This window comes from Beta vulgaris, chromosome 4 (assembly GCF_026745355.1).
Source record: "Beta vulgaris subsp. vulgaris cultivar EL10 chromosome 4, EL10.2, whole genome shotgun sequence".
In the NCBI taxonomy this organism is placed as follows: domain Eukaryota; kingdom Viridiplantae; phylum Streptophyta; class Magnoliopsida; order Caryophyllales; family Amaranthaceae; genus Beta; species Beta vulgaris.
In genome coordinates this window covers 21,427,049-21,448,696 of record NC_079205.1, presented here as the reverse complement: position 1 = coordinate 21,448,696, position 21,648 = coordinate 21,427,049, and the positions used below count along the sequence as shown (strand labels likewise).

Below are 21,648 nucleotides of genomic sequence, written 5' to 3'. Positions count from 1 at the left end.
TATGTGTGTCATTCTCTTCATGCAGGGTTGTACATGTTACATGTCCCCATATGACCTGGATGAGGGGCCTTCAATCACAGGATGGAGAGTGCAACGATGAGAATCATGCCTTAAAATTGTTGTACTTCACCAGATATTTGGTAGTCCTAACAATTGGGGGGCAGCCACCCATGCAAACAGTTTGGGAGACCAAGGTCAACAAATTAGTTCATGTGTTATGTGTCGCAAAAATATAGTTAATATTCTCATGTATCTAATTATTTATGTTTCAATTGAGTATAATATGCTTAATAAAATGATTACTGATATATATTACTAATTTTTTATTGATTAATAATGAAAAAATGCAAAAAAAAAAAAATGTTTTTTTGATTTTTGGGGTGGTCAACTGCTGCGGTTTTGATGCAAAACCGCAGTAGTTAATCATTTACCGTTGCGGTTTTGGGTCAAAACCGCAGTAGTTAATAGATTCATTGATGCGGTTTTGGGTAAAAACCGCATCAGTAAACAAATGGGGTCTGCTACGAGCCCACCTGGTGCAGACCAAAACCGCATCAGTAAGTCCAGTTTTGACCGCATCAGATGGGATTTTTTCCACTAGTGTCCTAACGGGTCTGGATGGGGTCCAGGACCCATTGCCATCTCTAGGCGTAGGACCCCTTGCAGCTCTGTTCTCAGAGAAGAACGATGCTCAACTTCAGCTTCTCGTGAATGAGTTGTTGTCGATCCAGCAGAATAACATGACGATGAACCAGTATTTCACCAAAGTTAAAACTTTGTGTGAGCAAATCACAGAGTTAGATCATGAAAATCCCATCACCAAGACGAGGATACGCAGGATTATTGTCCATGGCTTAAAGCCTGGATATAGTAGTCTTGTCACGGTGATCCGAGGTTGGGCTACACAACCATCTCTAATTGAGTTTGAGAATGTGTTGGCCAACCAGGGGGCTCTAGAAAATCAGATGTCCGGAGTTTCCGTTAAGGATGAAGAGAAAGCTCCTTTTGGCAACAAGAAGTCAAATAAGGGAGGTGATAAGACACGCGAGTCAAGTAATCAACCTAGCAAGTCAAACAGACATTCAGGGGGATTTAGAAAAGGACAACGTAGAGGAGGCTTCCATCGAGGGGGAGCTCGACAAGATCGACAACAGGATGAGAAAGTAGGGGAAAATAAAACATGGCGAGTGGTTTACGCCAAATGATCACTTTCATTGACGATTTTTCAAGATATGTTTGGATTGATTTCATGAAAGAGCAATCTCAAGCATTTGACAATTTCAAATTGTTTAAGGAATAAGTTGAAAAAGAAGTTGGTGGCAAAATTCGATGCCTACGTACAGACAACAGAGGAGAGTATACATCCAGAGAATTCTCCAATACTTGCAATATTGCAAGATCCGACACCATAGCTCACTTATGCAAATACTCCACAACAAAATGGAGTAGATGAAAGAAAAAATCGTCACCTTGATGAGACATGCAGGAGTATGTTGCATGCTAAGAACGTGCCACCACGTTTTTGGGTCGAGTGTATGAGAACAACGACACATGTGAAAAATCGATTACCTCAGGCGAGACTAGATTTTGTCTCACCATTTGAGAAGCTAAGAAAGATGAAGCCAACAGTGAGCCATTTTTGAGTTTTCGGATGTGTATGCTACGTCTTTGTTCCTGAGCTTATGCCTAGCAAGTTTGATAAAAAGGTTATTCGATGTATCTTTGTGGGATATGATGATCAGAGGAAATGTTGGAGGTGTTGTGATCCAACAACCATATAAATGTCATGTGTCACGAAATGTGGTGTTTGATGAAGCATCATCTTGGTGGTCACCACGAGTTGTAGTATTGCCAGACTCGAAGAAGATCGAGGAAAAGCTTCAAGAAAAGATGGACGAGAAAGACGAAGGTTAGTCTAGTCAAGATGGTGGTAGTCATAAGATTGAGATATCTCAACCTACATCAGCCGAAAGACAGAAAAATCCATGGCAAATAGGAGCACATCATAGAAATATGAAGAAGAAAGGCCAAGTCAAACTGATGATTTTGAAGAAGAAGAACCTCACCTGGCACTACGCAGGTCTACAAGGCATAGAAAGCCAAATCTAAGATATGCAAATGCTAATATCAAATAGTTGGTCTAAATGAAGTTAGAGAGAGAAGCTCTACCTTCTCTCTAGAATTTCAAATTTTTCGCGAAGTAGCACCATTCAGCTCGCGTTGAGGCTATGCCAACTGGTGGTAACTCAAAGGGAAATGACCAACAATCCAGGAGTGATAGAGGAAGACAATTGATTCGTAATAAAAGTAAGACTAGATCGATGAGAGAGAAAATGTTAATTCCACGATTAGAGTGGTCTAAGGACTCTGAATCAGATTGTTCGATTCAGAAAGAATCCATCAACAAGTAATTGAAGCTAGGAAGGCAGCTGATGAAACTCTCAATCAATGGATTTCTTCAATAAGACGACCGGTAAAAGAACCTATAACCTCTGAAAAAGGTGAGCGATGGAGTAATACCTTGTTTCATGGTTTGAGAGATGAAGGACTCAATCTGGAAGGTATGAAATCGAACTGTAATGATGTGACTAAAATTAAAAATGAGGATATTTTGAGGAGATTAATTTCTGAAGTTCGGCGATTGCTTGCTATATTGTTGGTGCTAAACCACCTTATCATGTACTTTGTACGTATGCACGGAGAATTTGGGGTAAGTTCAATATAGACAGAATTATTGTAAGGTGAAATGGCATTTTCCTGATTAGATTCAAAACTGTTGTGGATAAAATCAAAGCACTAGAGCTGGATCATGTGATGTTTGATAGTAAACCAGTGGTGGTGAAGGAATGGACTGTAGATCTCAACTTAGAATGTATGAAGACTCATGTGGTACTAATTTGGGTGCAAGTACCTGGTTTACATATTAAGTATTTGGGACCAAATACTTTGATGAAATTGACTAGCAGAATAGGGAAGCCTATTAAAACTGATAAAGTAACAGCTCAGAAAAAACGATGGGATGCTGCAAGAGTCATGGTTGAGGTCAAATTTGGTGACGAGTTGCCTGATCAGATTGAATTTGAAAATGAAAATGGTGTCCTAACCTCATAAATGATCAAGTATGAGTGAAGGCTAATAAAATGTGATGAATGTGGTGGAATTGGTCATAATGGTGAGGCGTGTAGGAAGAAGAAGGACGAGGTTCAAGAGGAGAGAAAAAAGTTGAAGATAAAGAAGGTATGGGTGGTAAAAGCTATTGTACCACATAAGGTACAAGAAGCTAAACTGACCAGAAGGCACAGATGGGGATGTATGAAGGTGAAGTCACATGTGGAGTGATTGATCATCCTCTGAATACAATGAATGGTGAGCTAGTTGTTCAAGTGGATGAAGTTGTTAGAGTATATATTTGTAAATTATGTTAATAATTTGAATTAGTCAACTGTGTATAATTAGAAGCCTAAAAGTTAGCCTTAGTTAGTGAGGCAATTATCTTTGTATATATACTTATTTTGTAAAGGAAATCAATCAAGGAATAAACTTCTTTCATGGTATCAGATTCTAGGGTTATTCTTTTTTGAAAATTCTCCTCTTCCGCTGCCCTAGTACACTCGGTCGCCCACCACCACGAACCACCATGACTGGTTCGAGTTCTTCATCTTCTTCTTCTACATCTTCTCCTTCTCTTTCTTCTCTTAATGCCTCCAATATTAAACACATCATCCCTATCACTCTTGATATGGAAACCGTGCAATATTCTACGTGGGCGGAATTGTTTAAAGTTCATGCACGTTCAAATCGTGTTCTCAATCATATTATTCCTTCGTCCACGGCCAAAGCTCCTTCCACGGATGAAGAAAAGGATGAGTGGTCTACTATTGATGCCACCGTTTTGAAATGGATCTATGGCACAATTTCCGGTGACCTTCTAAACACCATTCTTGAACCCGATTCTACTGCTCAAGCCGCATGGGAGCGTCTTCGTGACATACTTCAGGATAATAAGTCATCTCGGGCCGTCACTCTTGAGCAGGAATTCTCCAATACCTCCATGGAGGATTTTTCCCAATGCCTCGGCCTATTGTCAACGTCTCAAAATGTTGGCAGATCAACTTAAAAATGTTGGTGCTCCGGTGTCCAATAATAGACTCGTTTTGCAGTTGGTTGCGGGTCTTACTGAGGCTTACAACGGTGTTGGTACTCTCTTACGTCAAAGTGATCCTCTCCCCCTTTTCTATCAAGCCCGTTCTATGCTCGTGTTGGAAGAAGCGGGTTTGGCTAAAAAGGCTTCCATAGGTACGTCCTCCTCGGCCCTTGTGGCGTCTTTCCCTGAGGGTTCTTCTTTGGATACATCCCCACCTCCCCGTAACCATAATCATCAGAAAACGGGTTCCAAAAATAAAAATAAAAATTCGGGGGGAGGTGGCCGGGGTGGTGGCCGTAACCGGCAGCAGTCAGGTGGCCGGCCCACCGGACCGTATTTTTCTGGTCAGTTTCCGGCGCAGGCGTGGCAACCAACGGGGGCAGCAGCCTCCTCTTGCTGCTCCATGGGGAGGTTGGCAGTATGGGTGGGCCTTTCCCCCCTGCCCGTATCCCACTTCTGCTTGGGCTCGGCCTAATTTTCCCTCTCGGCCACCTGGACCATCACAACAGCAGCAGGGGCAGTCCATCCTTAGGCCACGACCACAGGCCTATGCCGTGGATACTACTCAGGCTTCTACGGACATCGAGGCAGCGATGTACACTCTTGGGCTTAACCCACCGGACACCAACTGGTATATGGACACGGGTGATACTTCTCACATGACCTCCACTCAAGGTACTCTCTCGTCTTATTTTAATTTGAGCAAAAATGATGGTATTATTGTCGGAAATGGTCATTCTATTCCAATTTCGGGTTATGGTGATGCACACTTACCTTCCCCTAATCCCCCTTTAGCTCTTAAAACTGTCTTCTTGCATGCTCCCAAACTCATTAAAAATTTGATCTCTATACGTAAATTTACTGCTGATAATTCTGTGACTGTGGAATTTGATCCGTTTGGGTTTGTTGTGAAGGATTTACAGACGGGGAGTCCAATCATGAGATGTGAGAGTCAGGGGGGCCTTTATCCCATTTTTTCTGCCATCCACAATATTCAAGCCCATACCGCTTCTAGCTTTGCTGCTCTTGCACCTTCATTGTGGCATGATCGTCTGGGTCATCCGGGTGCTCCTATTCTAGATAGTCTTAGGCGTAATAATCTCATTCAATGTAATAAACTTAGTGATTCTACTGTTTGTTACTCTTGTCCTCTTGGGAAACATATTAAAATGCCTTTTGTTGCTTCTACTACTACTACTTTGATGCCATTTGATATTATTCATTGTGATCTTTGGACATCTCCGGTTTTGAGTTCAGTGGGACATCGTTATTATTTGGTTGTCTTAGATGATTATTCCAATTATTTATGGACTTTTCCAATCTCGAAAAAAATCCCAAGTATATTCCACTTTTCTGCAATTTCGAGCTTATGTCCACACTCAATTTGAACGGGAAATTAAAAACATTCAATGTGATATGGTAGAGAATTTGATAATGACCCATTTTGGATGTTTTGTAAAGAACATGGCATATCTTTTCTACTTTCATGTCCTTACACCTCTTCCCAAAATGGTAAGGCAGAGAGAAAAATCCGCTCTATAAATAATATGGTTCGCACTCTTCTTGCTCATTCTTCGCTTCCCTCCAATTTTTGGCATCATGCACTATAAATGGCTACATACCTTCACAATATTCTTCTCAACAAGAGTTTAGCATATCACTCTCCTCTTCAAATTCTTTTCCACAAAGAACCTTCCTATTCCCATCTCGGGTCTTTGGGTGTTTGTGCTTTCCTCTTCATCCATCTACTTCTATTAATAAGCTACAAGCCCGCTCTACTCCTTGTATTTTCTTGGGGTACCCTTCCAACCATAGGGGGTATAAGTGTTATGATCTTTCATCTAGAAAAATCATTATTTGTAGGCATGTGATTTTTGATGAACTCCAATTTCCCTTTGCTAAATTACATAGCCCACATACTCACACTTATGATTTTCTGGTTTCTGCCTTGGAGTTACCTTCTCCTCCCCCAGTCCACTCTGAGAGGCTCACTGCCCATCCTATGCGTGGCCCATTACCCGAGCTTTCCCCTCCCTCTATGCCTCACCACTCAGCCAGCCTATCTCCTCATCTCACGCATGGGCCTGCCCCACATTCCCAGCGCGTTCCCTCACCTACTGCCCATCCTACTTCACTTGGGCCGCCCCTCACCTTGAAGCCCATTATCTCCCCTGCTGCCCCAGACTCGCGGCCTCCCTCTCGCCAATCCACTCGCCCCAATCCTCCTTCCGGCTCACGACCCACCACACGCAGCCAGCATGGCATTGTTAAGCCTAAGAAATTTTTTTCACTCCATTCCTCAGTAAACCGGTCTCCCCTACCCAAAAACCCTGTGTGTGCTCTTCGTGACCCGAATTGGAAATTGGCTATGGATGATGAATTTAATGCTCTTATTAAAAATAAGATGTGGGAGTTGGTGCCCCGTCCATCTGATGCTAATATTATTCGTTCTATGTGGATTTTTGCTCATAAGGTACGGTCTGATGGTTCTTTTGAGCGATATAAGGCTCGTCTTATAGGTGATGGTAAAACTCAACAGGTGGGCATTGATTGTGGTGAAGCATTTAGTCCGGTTGTTGAGCCGGCTACCATTCATACTGTTCTCAGTCTTGCATTATCCAAAGGATGGGATCTTCATCAATTGGATGTGAAGAATGCAATTTTACATGGTGATCTGCATGAGACAGTGTATATGCATCAGCTAGTGGGTTACAGAGATCCTCAATATCCGCATCATGTGTGTCTTCTGAAGAAATCTTTATATGGGCTCAAACAGGCCCCCAGGGCATGGTATCGTCGCTTTGCTGATTTTGTGGCTCAGATTGGTTTTAGCAATAGCAAGTATCCGATAATTCTTTGTTCATCTATCGCCATGGTACTGACACTGCTTATCTTCTTCTATATGTTGACGATATCATCTTGACTGCTTCTTCTACTGCCCTGCGGAAATTTATTATGGATCTCCTTGCTTCAGAGTTTGCTATGAAGGACCTTGGTCCTTTGAGTTATTTTTTGGGTATTGCTGTCTCCCGTCATGCAGGTGGTTTGGTTTTGTCTCAGCGCAAGTATGCTGAGGAGATAATTAAGCGTGCCAGAATGTCATCTTGCAAACCCTCTCCTACTCCAATTGATACAAAACCGAAGCTGAGTGCCCTTTCTGATTCGTCATGCTCCGATCCTTCTCTCTATAGGAGTCTTGCTAGTGCTTTACAATATCTCACTTTTACTCGCCCAGATATTTCTTATGATGTGCAGCAGATTTGTTTATTTATGCATCAGCCTATGGATGCGCATATGCAGGCCCTCAAACGTGTTGTTCGATACGTTAAGGGTACTATTGATCATGGTCTCCATCTTTATCCATCATCTATTTCCACCCTTCTTCCATACACTGATGCTAATTAGGGTGGTTGTCCTGATACTCGGCGTTCCACATCTGGGTATTGTGTGTTCCTCGGTGATAACTTATTGTCGTGGTCCTCTAAACGGCAGCCCACTATGTCTCGTTCTAGTGCAGAATCCGAGTACCGGGGCGTGGCCAATGTAGTTTCGGAGTCCTGCTGGCTCCATAATCTCTTACTTGAGCTTCATTGTCCTATCAGAAAGGCTACATTGGTTTATTGTGATAATGTGAGTGCTATCTATTTGTGCGGGAATCCAGTACAACATCAACATACTAAGCACATTGAAATGGATATTCATTTTGTTCGTGAGAAAGTGGCCCGTGGAGAAGTTCGAGTTCTCCATGTACCATCCCGGTATCAAATAGCTGATATTTTTACGAAGGGGCTTCCATTGATTCTTTTTGAAGATTTTCGCAACAGTCTCAACGTTCGACCTCCTCCCGTTTCGACTGCGGGGGTGTGTTAGAGTATATATTTGTAAATTATGTTAATAATTTGAATTAGTCAACTGTGTATAATTAGTTGCCTAAAAGTTAGCCTTAGTTAGTGAGGCAATTATCTTTGTATATATACTTAGTTTGTAAAGGAAATCAATCAAGAAATAAACTTCTTTCAGAAGTTAATGATATGACTAAGGAGCATAATGTGAATGAAGGATAGATGGTGAGTGGGAATGAAGGAGTACCTCAATCTGGGGTGGACGCCCTCATTCTCAATAGATAACTTTGGATTTTGGAATGTTAAGGGCCTAAATAGTCCATGGAAGCATTTTGATCTTAGGAAATTTATCCAAAATCATAATGTAGGACTTTTTAGCTTCCTAGAAACTAGGGTAAAGACTGGTAATTTTACAAAGGTCTTCCCCAGAGTATGGCCCAATTGGTCAATTGTTACTAATTATTCTACCCATCCTGGAGGTAGGATTTGGCTAGTATGAATACCCTCTTGCTTTACAGTTGATGTGAGAATGGTGACAGATCATATGATCTATGGTGTAGTGAATCACAAGGCATCTGGAGTTCAATTATGTTTGAGTATGGTGTATGGCCATAATGAGAAAGAAAAAACATGTGAATTGTGGAATGACTTGATTAAGTGCAGTATAGATGTCATGAACACTTAATAGGTGGTGATGGGAGATTTTAATAGTATCTTGAATTTGAATGAAAGAATAGGTCAGCCTGTTCCATTTAATGAAATAGAAAGTTTCAGAAATTGTGTGGATAGTTGTGGCTTAGGTGATGCTAAAATGACTGGACCCTTTTTTACTTGGTCCAATAAGCAGCAGGAGGATGATTATGTGGCCACCAAAATTGATAAAGTCCTAGTGAATGGACAATGGGAGCTATGCTTTCCATACACTGAAGCTTCTTTCTTGCCAAAAGGATGATATGATCACTGTCCTTGTATTGTGAGAATCCATAGATAATTAAATAAAAGGGCCAAGCCTTTTAGATTTTTCAATATATTGTGTGAATCTGATAGGTTCCTAAGTATGGTAGAGGAGAATTGGAGAGATCCTCTTGCTGGTACTTTGACGTTTTAAGTGGTCTCAACAATTAAGAAACTGAAAATGCCTTTTGAAACATTAAATAGGCAATGTCTCTCAAATATAGAGGCTGAGGCTGATGATGCAAGGAACAAACTTGAAAAAAATTCAGTTGAAACTCAAGAAAGGGGAGGCATCAACTACAGATGAGTTGATTGCTAGAGAATCCTTCACAAGATTGAATAAAGCTAGATTGAGTTTACTAGCTCAAAAAGCAAAAACTCGTTGGATGAATGATGGAGACTGTAATTCAACTTTTTTTTCATGCACAACTGAGGAAAAAGAGAATACATAACTGGATATTTAGTATTGAAGACATTCATGGTAATGTGGTCCAGGGAGAAAATGTTACTGCAGCTGCCTTTGTGGAATACTATCAGAAGTTGTTTGGTAGTGCAAATGGGCTAAGACTGAAAATTAGAAGAATAGTGATAAATATGGGACCCTCAAGAGTTACGTTGTATGAGGTTTCAGAAGGAGGAGGTGAAAAATCTCTTGTTTGAAATTGGGAACAATAAGGCTCCAGGGCCTGATGGATTCACAAGTTTCTTCTTTAAGCAAGCATGGCATATAGTGGGAGAAGATGTTACTAAGGCTGTTTTAGATTTCTTCAGTTATGGCAAGCTGCTGAAACAATTAAACTGCACTACATTATCCCTCGTTCCCAAAATAGATCAACCTACAAGTGTTAAGCACTTTAGGCTTATAGCATGCTGCAATGCTGTTTACAAGATTATCTCAAAATTGTTGTGCAGTAGAATCAAAATGGTTCTCCCAGGTTTGATAAATGAAGCTCAAAGGGCCTTTGTAAGTGGGAGAGTGATAATACAAAACATTATGATATGTCAGGATATCTTGAGAGGTTATAACAGGAAGAATCTTCCCCCTAGATGCACAATAAAGGTTGGTCTGCAGAAAGCATATGATTCTATTGACTATGGTTTCATTCAGGACATGATGATTGGTTTGGGTTTTCCGGAGCAGTTTACAAGGTGGATGATGGAATGCATAACATCCCCTAGCTACACCTTGCATGTAAATGGGGGTCGGGTAACCATGGGTTCTTTAAAGGAGCTTCAGGAATTCGACAAGGTGACCCCATTTCACCTCTCATATTTGTGATTGGAATGGAATACTTGTCAAGGTTACTAAAAAAGATTGCAAGCAACGAGGATTTTCAGTTTCATTACAGATGCAATAGACCTCGGGTAAATCACTTGATTTTTGCTGATGACCTGATGCTCTTTTGCAAAGGCAATCTCAATTCAGTAAAGCTATTAATTCAAGCTTTGCAGAATTTTGGTCAAGTCTCTCATTTAGTTGCTAATCCAGAGAAAATTGCCATATATTATGGTAATGTGGATGAAAGGATACAGCAGGAGATCATAGATGTAACTGGTTTTAGGAAAGTACCCCTCCTTGTGAGATACTTAGAGATTCCTTTATATTCGAAAATTTTAAACAAGCATGATTGTGAAATGCTAGTAGACAGAATGTTAATGAAGATTAGATGTTGGAGCTCTAGACATCTATCTTATTGTAATAGCCTGACTTATTAAGCTAATATTAGAATTTATAATCCACAATCAATTAAGCTAATGATGATTAATTTAAATTGTGATTGATAGCCTCCGAAATCTTAAAGTGTAAATGTATGTTAAGTGAAATTGTTGCTAATGTGGATATTATGTGTTATTAGCTAACTAATAACATGAGCTATGTGATAATTGAGTAATTCATGAATTATGCTAAGAACATTGAGTATCGTCTCGGAGTTATGAGAATTGTATTAGTATTTGATATCGATTCGTTATTCGAGGAAGTGAGATTTAGGGATTTATTAGGTTAATATATCTTCATTTTTTGGAGAGATTCAGTTAAGAATAATTAAGGATTAGTAAGAAACTGAGAAGGAAAATCCAAGTTGACCCCTTAAGAAATTCTGGTTAGTATATAAGCATGGGAAATGACGATTCTACCCCTAAGACTAAACCGAAAATCACGCTTTTATCCTTACCCATTCTCCATATATGTGAGAGGAAGGTCGGTCCTCATTCAGTATCATCAGAATCATTTCACAAACAAACACAAGAAACACACATTCATCACTCTCTCTCTTCTCACACCATATCTGGCGAGCTGCAGGGAAGACTTTGGCAGCTTGCTTCTCTTTGTTCCTTGCTCTGATTCTTGCATGCAAACACATCCCTAGGTTCATCAAGGAGTCCTCCTCACTGGGAAAGCGTTAGTTTTGAGGTTCCATCCCTGTAAACCTAAGAAAAACTAAGGAAGGTGAGTTATGGCTGAAATTCAGCATGCATGAGGTATATTGGTTTTAAACTTGATTTCTTTGGGTTCATTATTAACTTTAAGGTGATGAATGTTTCTATTAAGATCTTAGGAGGTTGCTGGAGAAGTGGTAAAATTTGCTAAGCAAGATTTGATTTCCTAAACACCAAGTTAAGGTACACAAGAACCACTTTTGAAGCTTACTTTCTCAATTTTTGTCATAACACTTGTTTATGAAAATTATGGAGCTACGAATATGTTTTGTATAAGGAAACTTACTGTTTTGATAATAAGTTATAAGTATGTGATTTCAATGTGTTAATTATAATTTGTTGTTGATGATTTGTGAATCAAAAATCGTTGCATGTCAACTTCCTCTAAAACTGATTAAACCATGTTTCTATTTCGATTGTGCTTTGGTATTAAGTGCTTCCATTGTTGCTGCCCTCCTATGATAACCTACTGTAAAAGTACTTATATTGTTGTTTCACAACCTTGTATCACAACCTTGTATCACATCTTCCTCTTAGATTGAATATAACCTCTTTTGAGAAGTAAACAACACCTAAAAAAAACTCGACTTTTCGCTTAATCACTTTTGGACTTGTAAACCATTGTGCCTTCGACCTTTCAATGTTTTTCTCTTAATGAATACCTACTGTATTTTATATATATATGAAGTTGGAACCCTAAACTTTGGCTAAATTCAAGAAGTCCTAGTAATTCATCGCATAGAACCATTTTTAAAAGGGAAGTAGCTGCATTAGCAGTGATGAACAACATTTGTAGAGCGAGTTTGCTCTTTGAGTCCTTAGAGCGGGTATTGCTCTGGAGCAGGTATTGCTCTGTTATATAGGGACATGACCTGGGAAGTCTTGCAAGCATAAGTTAGGAAAAGTAGGGAGACGTCCCTCAAAAAGTTTGGAGATATGGGCTTTGATTGCCCTCCATTCGTGTTCCTTCCCAAAGTAAAAGTATTTTGAATATTGTATTAATGTATTTAAGTGAGTATTGGAAAAGTATAAGTGTTGTTAATGGAAAGTTATTTGTTATGTTGTGTGGACGCCATTATACTAGTTTAATTACGAAGAAGGAGTATTATGATATTTATAGAAAAGAAATATTGAGTTTCATTGACTATGATACTATTTAAAAATGAAAATCTATTTTTCGCCACCTTATTATTTGGGAATTGGTGGGACTTGTGTACCAGCGTAAGCTGACTATTTTGTTCCTTTGAACCTGTCCTGGTGGGGGCAGATTTAGTTGTTTTGCAGGAGTGAACTGAAGGTCAAAGATTAGCTTAATTAGTTTGGAAAGTTCGTGATATATGTTCTGCTGCTGCGTTATGTTATTGTATAAATTAATGTTGTGATGTAACTTAAATTTTTGAATTCAAACCTTTAAATACTTAGACTACGATGTAATAATTAAGTATCTTAAGTGGATTTCGTAAACTAAGCTCATATATATGCAGGTTCTTAACCTTCCAAGGGCAGGGTGGTTAGGAATCTGTATTAACAGCATCTCTAATTAGTAGCTTAATCCTTTAATTAATTAGAGTTAGTCTTAAATAAGCTGCTAACTAGAGAGGGCTGTTACACTTGGTATTAGAGCAAACAATTTGAAAACTTCAAAAACCAAGTATTTTGGATTTTGAAATTAATAATGATATATATATTTAAGTATATTTTCGAAAAAAAATAATAATAATAATAACTTTATGTGATGATGTGAATATGTGTTTATGTGCATCAAATTTATGTGTATAGAGTATGTATGTGATGATTGTATAAACATTAGAATTCTGTGTAGATGGCTTCAAGTAGATCCAATGAGAGTGTAAATCAGGAGGTACCCTATCTAAAGGAACCTGACACCTATGCCGCAATCGGTAAATGGTGGGACTTGTGTACCAGCGTAAGCTGACCGTTTTGTTCCTTCGAACCTGTCCTGGTGGGGGCAGATTCAGTTGTTTTGTAGGAGTGAACTGAAGTTCAAAGATTAGCTTAGTCTGGAAAGTTCGTGATATATGTTCAGCTGCTGCGTTATGTTATTGTATAAATTAATTATGTGATGTAACCACCTCTTGTTGCTTGGGATTGGGTATGCAAAACAAAAAGTCAGGGTGGTCTTGGGATAAGAAATTGTGTGACATGGAACATATCAGCTCTAGAGAAGTATGTTTGGTTTGATGCCAACAGGCCTGAAATGATCTTGGTCAAATGGGTGCATCATGTGTACCTTAAAACGAGAGATTGGTGGGACTACAAGCCTACAAATGACGATTTAGGTTGAGGTTGGAAGCAGGTTTGCAGTGTTAAAGAGCAAATGAAGACAAGTTTCACTACTCAGTTGCAGAATTCTTATTCCATAAAGGAGGGTTACAAGTGGTTACAAGGTGATTCTAGGAATGTACCATGGAGTAGCTGGGTATGGAATGAATATAACATCCCAAAGCATTTTGTATTGCTTGGGTGGCTGCTCTTGGTAAGCTGAGAACTAAAGCTCACTTGTTTAGAATTGGAGTAGTTAATGACAGCTTATGTATGATGTATGGACTTCAAGAGGAGAGCATGGATCATTGTTGTTTTCAATGTCTGTATTAGTCAGCAATATTATGTGTAGATATGCAGATGGCTGGCTATTTCATCTACTCCTATGGATCAGATTAACAGCTGCTGGAGAAAATGGAAGAGGAAATATGCAAGCAAGAGAAAGAGGAGCATTTTTCTAGCTGCATTAGCTGCCCTGGTATATCAAATCTGGCATTCTAGAAATTGTGCCTATTGGGAGAAAAGAGTTCCAAGACCTGATGTACTTATTGATACTGTTATGCATAATTTCTGTAATAGAGTTAGGCAGCTAATTAATGAAAAATGAAGTCCGGAAGAGAAGGAGTGGCTTGAAGGTCTAGCTAGACTGAATTATATTATGTCTAACTAGGTTATTTTGTTGTAGCCTTGTAATGTTGCAGCTTTTGTTTTGTAGGCTGGCAATGGTTTGGTTGCTCTGTTATTAGGCAGGCAACATTTGTTGGTAATTGCATTAATGAAATCTACTTACCTTTTACCAAAAAAAAAGATATGCAAATGCTGCAATGGTTGAGGATGTAAAAGAGCCAAGTAGCTATAATGAGGCAGCTCAAAGAAGAGATTGGAAAAAAGCCATGGAAGAAGAAATTGAAGCTCTGCACCAGAACGAGACTTGGGAGTTAGTGCCAAAGCCTAAAGAAGTTCAACCTATTTCTTGCAAATGGGTATACAAAGTGAAGACTAGACCTAATAGTACCATTGAAAGGTACAAGGAATGGTTGGTAGCTCGAGGATTTTCTCAGCAATATGGGTTTGACTACAATGAAACATTTAGTCTAGTTGCTAAGATTACTACAGTTCGTGTTTTACTAGCACTTGCAGGTAGTAATTCTTGGATGCTCTGGCATATGGATGTCAAAAATGCATTTCTACGTTGCGAGTTGGATAGAGAAATATACATGGAACAACCTAAAGGGTTCAAGAATCATTCTTATCCACACTATGTATGCAAGTTAAAGAAGGCGCTCTATGGTTTGAGGTAAGCACCACACGCCTGGTATGGAAAGATAGCGGAGTTTCTGTTACATAGTGGTTATTCTGTAGCACCAGCTGATTCGAGCTTATTTGTGAAAGATCAAAATGGAAAGTTGGCAATAGTTCTTGTATATGTTGATGATCTTATCATCACATGAGATTTTGAAGAGGAGATTCAACAAACAAGAGCTAATCTTTCAGTACGATTCCAAATGAAGGAGCTCGGAGAATTAAAACACTTTCTTGGTCTTGAAGTGGAGGGGACTAAGGATGGGATATTTCTATGCCAATAGAAATATGGTCGTGATCTTTTAGAAAAATATGGAATGGTCGATTGCAAGCCTATGTCAACTCCAGTGGAGGTTAATACAGAGTTATGTTTAGTCGAAGGCAAAGATCTAGAAGTTGTAACCATGTATAGACAATTGGTGGGAAGTCTTATCTATCTCACATTAACTAGACCAGATATTGTATATGCAGTAAGTGTGATTAGTCGATTCATGTAAAAACCGGTGAAACGTCACCTGAAGGCAGTACGACAGTTATTGAGGTACGTGAAAGGGACCATCGACTATGGAATCATATACCGTAATGGCAAAGAGTTTGAAGTTGTCGGATACTGTGATGCTGACTATGCTGGTGATCTCGACACACGTACGTCGACTACTAGGTATGTGTTTAATCTTGGTTCTGGAGCAGTCTCTTGGTGTAGCAAGAGACAACCAACAGTGTAACTATAAAGTACGGAAGCAGAATATAAAGCGGTAACTATGGCTACACAAGAATGTGTGTGGTTGACGCAATTACTCAGGAATCTGCATCAACCAATTGATCGGGGAATCAATTTAGCATGTGATAATCAGTCTACAATAGATTTAGCGAAAAATCCTGTTTTTCACGCGAACAAAACATGCGGAGGTACGTTATCATTTTTTCCGAGAAAAGGTTCTATGGGGTAAGATTGAACTTGAACAAGTGAACACGGAGGACCAAGTTGTTGATATATTCACAAAAGGTCTTGGAGGACCAAAGTTTGAAAAGTTTCGTAAACAACTTGGCATGACCTCTGGACTAACTATGAGAGATAGTAGTCGTTGAGGGGGGGTGTTAAACATCACCGTCCACTCTCTTCTCTTTGGTAAAAGATTTGGTGCTACCATTTAATGCTTGAGTGAATTTTTTTGAAGCCACCTATTACCCCCACGTACATGCTATAGTTGGAAAGTTTGACAAATAACAATTTTAGTGTGAAAGTTGAAAGATGAATAATATGGTATAGTAGTATAAATAGATTAGTGCATTGGTTGCAAAGTGTGCAACAAACTAATGTGAGTTGTGCCAAGCTCCAAAAGAGAGAGCAAATTAAAAGATTTTAAAAGAGTAGTGTAAGAGTTTCATGTAATAGGTTAAGTAATAAGTGCTTCCTTATTATATGTGAGCTATTATTTTTATAATCTTTTATATTGTTTAATCTTTTCAAATAAATTACCCCAAATATCTTAGAGTTGTTTATGTGGAATTTGAAGTTTGATATCAACAACATTCTGCGCCACTCTCTCCCCGTCCCCCGCCACCCTCTCCCCCGTCCTCAAAACCCCCTCCCCCGCGACCCCATCCCATTACCTTGAAACACCCTCCCTGCCAAGTGCCACACATCCCCCTTTGTTTTGATAAAAAAAGTCAACAAAAATTTTCACATGTTTAACCGATTAATAATTGTTAACCTGACCCAAATTTGTAAAATACCCCCTAAAGTTAGGACCAAACAATATTAAATTGAAGTTGTGACTATTTTTGTTAGAGTGCTCATAATTGAGACTGTTTGAATCAATTTTTCCTAAACTTAATGAATTTAAAGTTTTGATTACAATCTTCTCTCTCCTCCTTTTTTTTTTACTTAATCACCTACGTTACCTCCAAAATAACATAAGTTTATTAAAAAATGTCACAAAAAGTAAAAATAATGACATAAAAGAGTTCTATAAATGATATGACATATTAATACAAAATAACATGAGACAACTCCAATATTACATGAGCAGCAGGTGATAGCCGTGGTATTGGCATCACCTCCATTCCCAGAGGTCAAGGGATTGAGTCTCACCCCTTGCAAGGTGGGATCCCCAATTTCCCCCCTTCCTTGCAAGAGACTTCATCTTACCTTTAAAAAATAACTCCAAAATTACATGTAGAATGTAAATAATGACATAAAGATGAGTAATAATTACACATAAATGAGTAATAATGATATATTGCTTAAGAAGTTGACTATACTAATAAAATAGAGAAAATTGATACAAGTTTGGTGAAAAATAACACAGAATCGAGTAATCATGACATATAACTGGGTTTGCTAAAAAAAAATCATATAAGTAAGTTAGAATGACATGAAAGAGTTTCACAATTGACATAAAATAAATTTATAAAAAAATAACATGAGACAGCTCAAAAATGATATGAAATACGACAATAATGATATAAAAATTAGTGATAATGATATGACATATAAAAAGTTGACAAATAAAAATGAAATACGAGAAAATGATACATCTTTGCTGAAAAATGAAAGTGAGTACACATGACATAAAACTGAGTAATAATAGCATATAGCTAAGTATAATAATGACATAGAAGTCAATTATAACGACATGAAAGAGTTCACACGTGTGATATATTGATATACGATAAGTTATGGTGTAACAAGTTACATCGAAGATAATTTTTTTGAGTTAACATGACTAAAAAATAACTCATGCTTTGCCCAAACACTAGTTACTTTTGAAACTTTTACGTTTTTTTTTTTTTTTTTTTTTTGATCAATTGAAACATTTACATTTTTTTGGGATCAATTGAAATATTTACTTTACCACCTAGTATATATTGCATCGGTATGATCGGTTACTTGGCATTGTATAGGCTCATGTTTAGTTCACCCATAATTCATTAGTTGGAGATGTATAGGTGATTAAGGTTAAAATACTATCCTGATTTGTCCTTTCCATGCATCTTTTTTTGCTAATCCAAACAAGTACCATATTATATGTCGAAAGTTGACTGGAGATAAGGTAAACAATAAGATGCGTAGTTTAAAATCTGAGCAAGGTGCAAAGAGCCAAGATCGATATCTTTCTTATAGGCATATTGCAGTTTTTTTAATCTTGTTTTTTCTTCTTTAAAATATAGATATAAGGATTATGTAGGTTTACCCTCCCTCCCGAACCAACTTAGACCTAACTAAATCCACCCTTCTTTATACCAACCACTATTGATATCAAATACTATTATGATTCAATAGTGACGGATCCACGAATTGAACAATGTGAGTTCAAACTTGTTTAAAAAAGAACAAAAACTAGTCTTATACGCAAGCAAATCACGTGACAAATTTTTACTATTAATACTTGTATTTAAAGGTGTTAAAAACACTTATAGATGTTGACTACTAAATTATTAATGCTATTAATAATTAACGACTCACCAGTATCAAGGTCTTTGCAATATAATTTGGCTAATAGATTATAAATGCTATCTAAATTGGTCGCTTGAGCAACTAAAATTGGAAGAAAGTGGAAATTAAACCAGATTCATTTCCTATTAGTATATTAGTACTTGATGGGAGGGGATTATTTGTGAAGAAAGAAAGCATGAAAATGGAGGATCAAATTAAAAGAAATAATAAAACCAAGAAACAAAACATGAGTTGTAGTAATAATAAAAAAAAAAAGGGAAAAAAAGGAAGTAAAAAAATACAACATAGTCCTTGTTGGGATCGATCCCGGGACCTTCAGCACACCAAGGCATTAAGCTTTATGCGAACTATAAGAAATAAACTGATCTTCAGAACCTTTAAATGAATTTGGCGCTTTTTCTTATAAACTAGTTATTAGGCTTGTATTATCCCCCGAGTAAGGAAAATTATCCTTTATTGATATTGTGGTTTAAAATGTTAACACTAAATACCACTTGGTCTAGTGATTAAGACTTTAGTATATGAACTTAAGGTCACAAGATCAAACTCTTTATTGTGCAATTTCTATTTTTTTTATTATATAGATTGTTTTTCTTTTTCTTGTAAATGTCAGTTTCTTTCGTGGATCTTCATGGGTTCAGTTGAATCCACTGAGCCCACACTAGATCCGCCACTGTGGCCCAAGGATTAACCATAACCTAACCCATAATTAATCTGGTTCGACTCGAGAGAGTTTTGTTCCAAACCCAGTTGATATATAGCCTAAAGTCAATTTGAAACTTGTTAGACTCGAGAAGATCGGGTTTCGACTTCATTCGCATCTATAACTCAGCATGAAACAACATGACCCAATAATCAAAAACCCACACGCGACCTGTAATACTATACTAACCATAACTCAATCTTTAATGGGTCGAACCGATAATTCAGATCCTGTACAGATTGCACCCGAGGTGAAATCAACCCAAAACTGGTTAGACCCGATGAATACCTATAGTCATCTAAAATCTTACGACCTATCCAATTTTATTTTTGTAAAACAGAGTAAAAAAAAACTAATAAACCACATAATAAAAAGATTTGGATTGGGGGTGAATACCCTTACTTAATTTAATGACAATTTAAATTGAAAATAAAAATGTATACACGAAATTAATGAATTATTGCAACCTAAAAAAAAGACAATAATGCTAAAAGTATGTTTTAAACATCAAATATCTTTTTTTAATTTTACCACATTAATTTAACAAACAAATTACAAGTTACCTAGTATGGTTGTTATCTAGTATTGCCGTTAGAAAATTTAATCAGGTCATTACTAAAATTAATATACAAGGTGGATAATATTGCAATCATGAAAAATTAAATATACATGAAGATCAAACAAAAAAAAAAAAGAAAATAAAATATGTGCAAGAAGTTAATTGCAATATTATAATACTAGTTGCATATGCACGCGATGCGTGCGTCGACAATCTTATGTAGTTATTATATACAAATTGACTTTTTTTGTTATTTAAAATTATTTTGATAGTGATGAAAATTATTGAGGTTTTTTTAATCTAAAGGTGATTGATTTTTAACGAACTGTTCAATATCGTCACTGTAAAATTTGGTTGATGAATTAATAATTTCCATTTCAATGACTTTAGTAAAGTTCTTTAACAATTATAAATGTTAATAAACCATATTGTTTGAACTTTGTAAATATGAAATATTATGTTATCACGATATATTGCTAACTTTTGTTGGTTGGAGATTTTAATTGATTTCGTGAATGATTGTGTCAGTCTAGTTTGTCAAGTTATTAATGTTATTGCATATTTCATTTTTGACCTACTCGTATGGCAAGCTTCATTGATTCTCATTTTTCAATTTTTTGTAAAAAGAAAAACATTGTTTTAAATTATTAGAGGGTATTTTAGTCACTTCAAAAAAGGACACCACACCTCATCCCTTGGCGTATATAATAGAGATTTATAGCCCGGAACGCGTATTAGAATCTCCATCATAAAAAAAAAAAAAATGTTAGTGACTTTCTATAAATAAATTGGAATTGAATTAAGTAAATAAACTGCAATCGAAATAAGTAAATAAATTGGAATTGAAATAAGTAAAGGACTTTCAGAAATTTATACCTTTCATATGTGTTGTTTATATATATGGATTTTAGATTGATATATTGAATGGAGCCTTCAAAAATTGATAAACTGACGGAAAATATGTTGTAGATGATGTGCGTTGTTTTAATGTATTGTAAAATTATAGTTCAATGCTGCTAGCTTTTTAATTTTACGGGGCTTGATTGTGATTCTAAAATATAGATTTTTCACCAAATATCCCCGTGTTTTTACGAAATTTACCATATATACTAGAACTTTTAAAAAAATCACCAAATACCTCGAGCTTACAAAAATATACCAGATCCCTCAATAACTAATGGTCATCACTCTCTTTTTGACCATGCTGGTGGCTAAGGGTGATGTTCATTAGGAGTAGAGGGGTTTCTGTGGCCACCAAAATTTTGCGATTAAATAGGAAATTCTTTTGTGGTTTGGAGTTATTTGGTTAATTTTCAAAACTCTGATAGCAGATGGTGAATTTCGCAGTAACTCATGGGTATTTGGTGAAAAATTCGTAGAAAAAATAACGATGATATTCATAAAGTGGTGGATGATGATGATGATTAATGAGCATGGATGATAGCCATCAGGTAGTTGCCAAATAAACGAGCGAAGGATATATATAATGTGAAGATCAAAGAAACATGCAGCGGCAAGAACACTACCAACCACGCACAAAATGTTCATCACATCCAGGGGCGGAGCCAGGATTTCTAGCACGGGGTAGCGTAATTTTGCGATAGGATCAATACCAAATAAAAATGCCAATTCAACCGTTTATAAATCGAAAATATTTGATTTTAAATTTGGTTTAATTTCATACGCCTTTGAGTGATAACACATTATTGTAGTTTCTAAATACATTTCAAACACAATTCATTTCAGATTCCAAAAAAAAAAACACATTAGCCAACTTGTTACTTTCTTCACAATTCCCACGAGAGTTCTTCTGGTTCTCTTTCCTCCATCTCTCACCCCCTTTATTTCTCTCTCCTCTCCATTGTTGACTACATTGATAACAAGAGCTCAATTACAATTGTTCACTTATATCATCTGTTGTTAATTTAGTTTTTCTTATAAATTTGTTGTATACTTTAAATG

General features: G+C 37.3%; 2 protein-coding genes across 2 annotated transcripts; both read left to right on the top strand.

Annotated features, from left to right (window-relative positions):
* The first annotated feature begins 3,739 nt into the window (after positions 1-3,739).
* Positions 3,740-4,117, top strand: LOC104899362 (uncharacterized). The gene has a single exon (XM_048642047.1). It carries the CDS (start codon positions 3,740-3,742, stop codon positions 4,115-4,117), a length of 378 nt encoding a protein of 125 aa, XP_048498004.1.
* A 2,982-nt stretch (positions 4,118-7,099) lies between these two features.
* LOC125496551 (uncharacterized mitochondrial protein AtMg00810-like) lies at positions 7,100-7,549 on the top strand. The gene has a single exon (XM_048642046.1). It carries the CDS (start codon positions 7,100-7,102, stop codon positions 7,547-7,549), a length of 450 nt encoding a protein of 149 aa, XP_048498003.1.
* The last annotated feature ends 14,099 nt before the right edge of the window (positions 7,550-21,648 follow it).

What these genes read in the sequence shown, in the direction of transcription:
- LOC104899362 (XM_048642047.1), top strand. Translation starts at nt 3,740, where the DNA reads ATGGAAACCGTGCAATATTCTACGTGGGCGGAATTGTTTAAAGTTCAT.
- LOC125496551 (XM_048642046.1), top strand. Translation starts at nt 7,100, where the DNA reads ATGGATCTCCTTGCTTCAGAGTTTGCTATGAAGGACCTTGGTCCTTTG.